Here is a 9,824-nt window from a genome sequence, read left to right as displayed (position 1 = left end):
ATATATCTTTTATTGTTCATTCAAAGAGGCCAAATGGGTTTTACTTTGCCATCATCCATGGAAACATCATGTACACTAAGAGTACTTTAGCCAGACCATGATGATGGCTCAGTCAGTAAGTACTTGCCTGGAAAGCATGGGGACCTGAGTTCAACTCCCAAAGCCCCCTTTAAAATGTCAAACATAGGAACATACTCTGGTAATCCCAGCACTGAGGGAGGAGAGACAGGGGGTCACTGTGTCTTACTGGTCAACTTGTCTAGCCTGATTACTTAATTCATTAATTAATAGGCTTTAGGCCAATGCAAGACTCTCTCAAAAGACGTGGGCAGGGTTCTTGAGGATGTACCCAAGCTTGTCCTTTGCGTGACATGCATATGCACACATACACGCCCACATTTAAAACATTAAAACTACGGATGCGTGGTGGCACAGACCTATAATCACGGAGTAAGAAAGTGGAAGCAGAAGAATGACCAATTTGAGATCATCTTGGTGTACACGGAGAGACCCTATCCCAAAAAAAGAGTACACTTTTAGCTTTGTATGTGTTGGATACATCCATGTGTACATGTTCTTGTGTGCACGTGTGTGTATGTATGTGTGTGTGTGTGTGCGTGTGTGTGTGTGTGTGTGTGTGTGTGTGTGTAAGCAAGAGTCAGATGTTTTCCTGTACTGTTCATTCACCACGTTATTTTGAGACACGACCTCTCACTAAGCCAGAGTTTGCTGACACAACAAGGCTAGTTGGCTTTGAGGCTCCAGGGATCTATCTTCCTATCTCAGCCACCCCAGCACCAGAATTATAGGTGTATGCCCCCAGTTTTATACTTGGCCGTTGGAGACAATGCTATCCAAATGCAGATCTCAATACTTGCAAACACTTTACCTGGTCACCTCCTCCCTGGCCCCAAAAGTTTACTTTAAATGTTCACTTAGTCGAGTGGGCATTATGGCTCCTTGGTGAACATTTACCAAGCCTGACAAGGTCCTGGGTTCAGTTCAGCACTGTGAACACATAAATAACTATATACATGCATGCATGCATGAATGCATATGTGCATGCATGCATAAAATGCTTTTTGTGGGTTTTTTTTTTTTCAGTACTCCATCTGCAGTGAACCTCTGATAGAACTGTCCAATCCTGGAGCCAGTGGGTCCTTGTTTTTCTTGACCAGCGATGATGAATTTATCATCAAAACCGTTCAGCATAAGGAAGCGGAGTTCCTGCAGAAGCTACTGCCGGGCTACTACATGGTAAGAGGCTGCGTGCAGCTATCATTTCTGTCTTGGGTTGATGGTTTTCCTTTGAGGGGCTTTGTTCCTGTGTGTTTTCCTTTCTTGTATTTAGACTATGTTGTAGCCTTCATCCAATAGACTGTAAGAAGCAGTGGTCAGAGGCCAGTAAAGATAGCTCAAGTATTAACCACACAAGCCTGAACTGAGCTCAGTCCACAGAACTCTCGTGGTAGGTAGAAGGAGACAAACAATCCCACAAAATCATTCTCTGATTGTGGCATGCGAATACCTACAAATATATATATATATATATATATATATATATATATATATATATATATATATATATATATATATATATATATATATGCTAGTAATAATAGTAATTTTTTTATTTCTAAGAAGTAAGAACCCAACATGGCAGTACACACCTGTTATCCCAGTGTTTGGGAGGCTACGGAGGGGAGATTGCAATTTCAAGGCCAACCTGGATACACAGAGAGACCCGGTATCAGAAGAGAAAGTGGCGTAAATGGAGAACTGAGTAGTGAAGCATAGTTGTTGCTACATCACAGTCCTAGGTTTAAGTGTAGCTCAGTCATCATCACCTTGCAGCGACCTGGGTCAGCAAGGCAGCTGCTGAACCTTTGCTCCCTCAGCACCTAAGAGCTGGAAAACAGGGTCTGTGTGGTGTCGGTGTAGTGAGAGACAGGAGGCAATGCGCTTTGCACTCAGCAGTGGTCGTACTGTCCATGGTGACATTCATCAGTTGTCTCCTTTGGATAAGCAAGGCTTTGGGTATTGTTCCCATTAACTCTGTAATCCTAACAGCAATCTTAGGCACTGTAGTTGTTGCCAGGGCATAGATGAGACAACTGAGGCGAAGATTAAACTGGAAAAGAAGACAAATGATTCAGGGAGAGAAAGCTGCTGAGGTCAATCTGCCAGAGGCTACATTCCAGCTCCTATACCATATACCAGCACCTGATCTATATGAGCTTTCATTGCATACTACATGCCAGAATTCAGGACCAGAGGTTAAACAGGCTGGCTCCATTATTTTTCTATTGATGTGAAGAGATGCCATGAGCGAGGCTACTCTTTATGAAAGAAAAAGCATTTAATTGAGGGCTTGCTTACAAGGGCCGGTCCATGATCATCATGGTGGGGCGCAGACACTGGAGCAACAGCTGGGAGCTTTATGCCCTGATTCTCAGACAATAGGGAGAGAGTGGGGGGGGGGCAGAGAGGAAGAGGGAGAGACTGGGCCTGGCATAGGCTTTTGAAACATCAAAGCCCACCCCCAGTGACTTACCTTCTCCAATAAGCACAGATAGATAGAGACAGACAGACAAAGGACACGCATAGGTTCTACATTTATCAACTTCTAAGGGTACGTAGAAGCCAGGCGTGATGGCCTCTAATCAAGCACTTGTGAGGCTAAGGCAGAATTACTTTAAGTTCAAGGTCAGAAGTTCCAGGTCAGCCTATACTTCAGAATAAGACACTAACTCCAAAATGCTTAAATCTTTCAAAACAAGTATTCATGTAATCTGACTTGAGAGAGAAGCTAAGGGGAAGGGGAGACTCATGTAAAGTCTTGGGGAGCAAGAGTTCTCTCCCTGGAAATAACAGGAGAGGAGGAGCCCTACTATCCTCACACCTGTGCTAGAATTTCAGAGTGACTTTGTGAGAAGTCGCTACAACAGAGAAGACTATATGCAACATTCTCATGACACAATTAAAAATATGAAGATCTTCAAGAAAATAAGCCAAGGGCTGGGGATATGGCTCGTTGCTTGAGAGTACTTGCTGCTCTTGCAGAGGACCTGAGTGAGCTATGCTCCCAGGACTCAGTTATCCAACTCCAACTCCAAGGATCTGGAAACCTCTTCCGGCCTCTGGGAGCACACACACATGCACAGCGTGACACGCACACATAAATAAAAGTTAAAGAAAATAAACCAGAAATCTCTAGAAATAGTAAGAGTCCTTCTGAGTTGCAAAATATAAGGTCAATTTGTATTCAGGTAGATTCCCATTATATTCTGTCCTATAGAAGACACTGGAGGAATATAATGGGGGAAGGCCCTTGTGATGACAGGAATTAGAAAAATAAGATAAACATATAGGAAGACACTGTGATTCTCTTTGGGAAACAAGTTACAGTGAGTATAACCTCAGAATAGTAATCAATTCAGGAACAATTGTAATAAGAAAAGCTCCAAAATGCTTAAATCTTTCAAAACAAGTATTCATATAATCTGACTTGAGAGAGAAGCTAAGACTATATGTGGAGGAGGATCATCAAAGCCAGGGAGCCGAGATGGGAAGGGAGGGTGTGGATATGAGCAAGTCATAATGTGTGTGTGTGTGTGTGTGTGTGTGTGTGTGTGTGTGTGTGTGTGTGTGTTCGAGTGCACACGTTTACATAGGTTACAATGTACTCTAGTTTCTATTCTGTTGCTGTGATAAAACACTTGGACCACAAACAACTTGGAGAGGAGAGGACTTTTGGCTTACTCCTCTACTAATAATCCAGCATTGAAGGAAGTCTGGGTAGGAGCTCAAGGCTGGAACCTGGAGGAATGTTGCTTGCTAGCTTACGTACAGGCTTATGCTTAAGTAGCTTTCTAATATAGCCCAGGATCACCTACTTAGGGATGGCAATACCCACAGTGGACTGGATCCGTCTACATCAAGACAGTTACCGCACTTAGGAAGCAGAGACAGGCGGATTTCTGAGTTCGAGGCCAGCCTGGTCTATAGAGTGAGTTCCAGGACAGCCAGGGCTACACAGAGAAGCCCTGTCTTGAAAAACCAAAAAAAAAAAAAAAAAAAAAAAAAAAAAAAAAAAAGACAGTTACCCACAGACATGCAACAGGCCCATCTATCTGATCTAGAAAGTTCATCTCTGTAGGCCTTCCTCTCAGGAAGTGTGTCAAATTAACAATTTGAGTGTGTCAAATTAACAATTTAAAGTCAAGAACTCAGTGATGTTTATTACTTTGTATGTTATCTAAAAACATTAACAAAGGATTTTTTTTTAAAGAGAGTGATCTGAATAGAACTACAATTTTATTTAAAGATATAAAACAATGTGAAACAATGACGATCCATACCTTGTTCTTGAACTTGCTAGTGTAAAGATTCCTATTGTCCCTAAGTGAGTGTAAGTGCCATGCAAGTGTGGAGGCCCATCCCTGATCCCAGTGCATGAGAGATGGAGGCAGGATCCCTAGAACAAGCAGGCTGGCTAAACTAGCAGAAACTATGAGCTCTTTCTGGCTTGAAACAAGAGACTCTGCCTCAATATGTAAAGTAGAAAAGAAAGGAGTTGAAGAAGATAGTATAAACTTATGGCCTCCACATGCTTGCACACACACACACACAGGTGCCAACACACAAACATACACACAGGTATATACTAAGTGCCACACATACACACAAACACAGACACACACACACACACACAAGGGAAACAATGTTTCTGTATATCCTGTGCTAAAAATCTTTAAAGTGGTAAGTAGTGTTACAGATGTGGTAGGATGGACCATTGAGATTCCTCAGTGGGTAAAGGTTGTTGACGCCCAACCTTGCAGCATGACTCAGATCCTTGGACCCAACATGCTGAAAGGAGAAAACTCTCTTCTCTAAATTGTCCTCTGATCTCCACACATGAATCATGGCATGTACATGCCCACTATGGAGATAATCCAACATATATAGACAATAAGTAAGGAAAACGAGATTCTTTTAAAGCTGCACATTATATAACTACAATTTCAATAGACGGGTCAGGGGTTCAAGAGTCCAGAAGCAGACCCATGTGTATTTGTCAATGTGTTTTATTACCCTAGGATGGATTTAAACTCAACAGGGAAAGCCTATTTGCTATCTGCTTCATGGACATTATGTTCCTATATCAGATCTCTCACATACATAACATTTATTGCTTATGAAGTAAGGCCAAATATAATGATGAAAATTATTACAAAGTTGGAAGAAAATAGAAACCTAAGTTATTAAGCTACCAAAAAATAGTACTAAATAAAAGCATAAGAAATAGATAAATATGACTCTGACAAAGGACAGAACAAAAATAGGCGTAAGGTGGAGCGAGCGGGGCCGGAGCAAGTGATCTATACAGCTACAGTGTACTCATACATATAAAAATAAGACAGAACAAAAATAGGCATAAGGTGGAGCGAGCGGGGCCGGAGCAAGCGACCATCTATACAGCTACAGTGTACTCATACATATAAAAATAAATAAATAAATAAATAAATAAATAAATCTTTTTTAAAAATAGGCATAAGGTTAACATAATCATATAGAATTATATAAAAAATGTAAAACAGCTGTTTCCTCAGATTAGGGGATCGGAGAAAGAATTGGGGCCAGTGGGAGTTTGGGAATTAGACTTAGGTTAGCAAGGCTTGGCAACAACTGCCTTAACCCACTGACTGACCCATCTCTCCACTCCATTATATCATAGTCTTTCTTATACGCCCTTTAGAAAGCTATTTAAGTATCCCACTTACTCTTAAAATGCATCACAAATATGTGTGTGTGCTGGCTAGTTTGTGTCAGCTCGGCATAAGCTAGATCTGAAAAGAGGCAACTTCAATTGAGAAAATGCCTCCATAAGATCAGATGTAAGGCATTTTCTTTGTTTTGTTTTGTTTTGTTTTGTTTTTCGAGACAGGGTTTCTCTGTGTAGCCCTGGCTGTCCTGGTACTCACTCTGTAGACCCGGCTGGCCTCGAACTCAGAAATCCGCCTGCCTCTGCCTCCCAAGTGCTGGGATATAAGCCATTTTCTTAATTAGTGACTGATGAAGGAGGGCCCAGCCCATTGTGGGCTGGTGGTGCTGGGTTCTATAAGAAGGCAGGCCAAGCTGGGCGGTGGTGGCGCACGCCTTTAATCCCAGCACTTGGGAGGCAGAGGCAGGTGGATTTCTGAGTTCGAGGCCAGCCTGGTCTACAGAGTGAGTTCCAGGACAGCCAGGGCTATACAGAGAAACCCTGTCTCAAAAAAAAAAAAAAAAAAAAAAAAAAAAAAAACAAGAAAAAAAAAAAAAGAAGGCAGGCCAAGCAAGCAATGAGGAGCAAGCCAGAAAGCAGCATCCCTCCATGGCCTCTGCATCAGGTTCCTGCCTCCAGGTTCCTGCCCTGCCTGAGTTCCTACTCACTGATTTTGATACTGAGCTGTGATAAGGAAATGTAAGCCAAATAAACCCTTTCCTCCCCAAGTTTCTCTGGTCATGATGTTTCATCACAGCAATAGTAACCCTAGCTAAGACAGTCTGTCAGCCATAAAGAGGAATGAAAGTGTGTCATTTATAGGAGAAGGATCATTGCAGCAAAATCATATTGAACAAATTGAGTCCGTCTCAAAAAACTATCTCGTCCCTTATGTGTGACTCTTGATACATGAAAGTAATGTTTGTAGGAACAGTGAGATGACTCATTAGGCGCAGACACCTTCCACCAAGCCCCAAGGCCTAGGGTCAATCCCTGGGACCCAGGTGATAGAAAGAGAGAGCCAGCCTCCAGGAATATTTGTTCTCCCCCCTGTGCTTTCATGCCATGCCATGTGTACACCTGCATGCTCACACAAAAAGTAAGGGAAAATGTGATTAAAAAAAAAAAAAAAGAACAACCATTTGGTTATTCAATACCAAACAGTCATCCCTGAAAACATGCACATACAAGCAACATAATACAGACTGATCAAGTTGTATTTATATATGATATATCACATATCACATATCATATATTACATATCAAGTATGCACACATATAGGTAGTGACAAAGAAAATAGGCTGTAAGTTTGAAAGAGAGTAAGAGAGGGCACATGGGAGGGGTTAGAGCAAGGAAGAGGGAAGGGAAATAATGTAATAATGTAATCTTTAAAAAGAAAAAAACTCAAGTATATAAGTACGTGTGACATAAAAGGATTAAATTTCTAGGAGAACAAAGGGGACTAATAAGAAGACTTGAGTGAGGAGAAGGCAGGAAGCATAGGGAGTGTAAATTAGAAGTTGATTTTTTTACAATGAACATTCATAGCAGCATTTCCTGTGCTCAGTCATATGAACTTCAAAACTCACTTTTACTGCAAAATGATTTTGTGAAAATGGAGCAGAGCAAATTTTTCCTTTTTTTTTTTTATTTCATTCTAGAATTTAAACCAGAATCCAAGGACTCTTCTGCCAAAATTCTATGGGCTGTATTGCATGCAATCAGGAGGCATCAACATCCGCATTGTAGTGATGAACAATGTACTGCCGCGTGCCATGAGGATGCATTTGACCTATGACCTGAAAGGCTCCACATACAAGCGAAGAGCATCCCGAAAAGAGAGGGAGAAGCCCAACCCCACATTTAAGGACCTGGACTTCCTGCAGGACATGCACGAGGGGCTGTATTTCGATACAGAAACATACAATGCCCTTATGAAGACACTACAGAGAGACTGCCGGGTAAGGACATGTCTCTGATTTCCTTTGACATAATCTCAATTGTGGGAGCTCTAGCTGCTGCCTGCCAATAGCATAGATATGAGGAAGTTCCACAATAGATATGTGCAGTCCCGTCTTTCCCCACCCCCGTGCTGACCCAGGCTCCCTGATCTCTGAGGAAATGGTGAGTGATGAGGGAATGACCTGGGCTCTGTTAACACATCTTTGCAGGCTTTCATAATAGTCTCTGTCAGCTTCCTTTGATAAAATAACATGAGAACTTTTACATTCCTTCCTCCCTTGGGGTAAGGTAGTTGTAAAGGAAATTAAATTTAGATTTAATGCAGAAACCAGCAAGGAAAACTGTATTCAAATCGTGGATGAAATGGATTTCAACTGAGGAGACTGAGTTTAGGGAAAATGTACTTAGTGGGATTTATGGAGGGCTGTCTGGAGACCCTCTGTGACCCATAAATGCTCCCACTGTTCTGTGGTCTGTGAGGCCCTGGGAGTGAGGTTACCAGTTAGAGCACCAGTGCTCTGTGAACGTGTGATTGTCAAGGTAAGGAAGGATTCCCCAGCCAGTGATGCATGTACCTTATCGTATTGGTTTATAAATACAAGTGACCAAAACCCTTAGCATCTTATATGGTAAAAGTGGGTAAAAATCCTTTTGGGGGAAAAAGATAAAGATATTATTCTGATAGCTGCTGAAGGCTGATATGATTTAATACATATACTGTCTAGAAATAGACTAGGACAGATTTATCCAGATGGACTTGGAAAGCCTGTTCAGGCCATTTAGCTGACGAGCATTATTGGGCTGAGCAGAGGACCTGATGGTACAGGCTGGACCTTTGCCAAGGCTTTCTAGAAAACCGATAGCACCTCTAGGCAGGACCACCAAGAAATAAGGGCTATGCTATTCATGCTGTGCCTTTCTGGGTCTCCCCTGGGCCTGGGTAAATGACATGCATTATTGTGAGGGAGAAAGGACCTACACCCACACATACAACCTGGCCACACTTAGGTGAGGAAGGCCGACCCTGATTCTACTTTCCCTGGGTTTTTCCTTTTCTCCTGCTGTAGCATTTATGATAGCTCATGGAACTAACTCCTTGGATTTTGCTTTCTTCATTAACACAATGGTTCCATAATGGATTATGCAGCAATGGCAGACCAAGAGCACACAGTGTGCCAGGTAGCAATGGAAAGCACACAGTGTGCCAGGTAGTCTAAGGCTCCCTAGTCATCGCTTCCTTCTCCCTTTGAGCTCCTTGAATTCAACACAACTGTGCTCCCGTTTTCATTGCTGAAGAAATTCCTAAAAAGAGGTAATCCAGGTCTGGAGGGGGGGTGGTGGTACATGCTTTTAATATCACACTTGGGGCAGTAGAAGCCTCTGTGAGGCTGGTCTCTGGACCAGCCTAGTCTACATAGAGAATTTTAGGCCATTTGGCGCTACATAGTCAGACCCTGTCCTGAAAAAAAAAGAGAAGAGAGTTGGAAACGTGTTTAGAGGTAAAACCACTGGCTGCTCTTCCAGAGGACACAGCTTTGGTTCCCAGCCCCAACATAGTGGCTCACCACCATCTGTAGCTCCAGTTCCAGGGATCCAACACCCTCTTCTGGCCTCTGTGGGCAGCGGGCATGCATATAAGCAAAACACCCACACATGTGAAAATGTTTTCTAATTTTAAAAAGAAAAAACTTGTGCAGCGTTGCTTAGCAGGTCAATGACAGAGCTCACATGTGTCTGGACAAATCAGTCTCAGCAATGGAGATGTGAAGATTCACTCTAAGGATCTCCTTATGATTTATTTTTATTTTTTTAATTGTGTGCCTACCATGGGAGATGGGTGGTTCTGGAACCACAGGCTGTTGTGAGCCACCTGACATGGGTACAGGGAAGTCAAATCAGGTCCTCTGGAAGAGCAGCATGCACTGTTAACTGCTGGGCAGGCTCTCCTACCTCTAAGGTTTTACTGTTATTATCTTTTGACAGGTCATAGGAGGAGCAGTGGGAACCAAGCAAACAAAAAAATATCCTGCAGAAATTCATTGTTTTTAATAGCTGAGTAGTACTCCATTGTGTAGATGTACCACAATTTCTGTATCC

General features: G+C 42.4%; 1 protein-coding gene across 3 annotated transcripts in view; it reads left to right on the top strand.

The window, feature by feature from the left end:
* Pip5k1b (phosphatidylinositol-4-phosphate 5-kinase type 1 beta) overlaps positions 1-9,824 on the top strand; it is a 267,662-nt gene that overhangs the window by 171,806 nt on the left and 86,032 nt on the right. For all 3 annotated transcript variants that reach the window (XM_031389975.1, XM_031389976.1, XM_031389977.1), the window contains exons 6-7: positions 1,105-1,257; positions 7,427-7,726. In XM_031389975.1, the coding sequence (XP_031245835.1) occupies positions 1,105-1,257; positions 7,427-7,726 (453 nt within the window). The remainder of the gene's footprint in view (positions 1-1,104; positions 1,258-7,426; positions 7,727-9,824) is intronic.

This window comes from Mastomys coucha, unplaced genomic scaffold (genome assembly GCF_008632895.1).
Source record: "Mastomys coucha isolate ucsf_1 unplaced genomic scaffold, UCSF_Mcou_1 pScaffold21, whole genome shotgun sequence".
NCBI classification, from domain to species: domain Eukaryota; kingdom Metazoa; phylum Chordata; class Mammalia; order Rodentia; family Muridae; genus Mastomys; species Mastomys coucha.
Note: the sequence above shows the minus strand (reverse complement) of the source record. Positions and strands in the feature narration are given on the sequence as shown.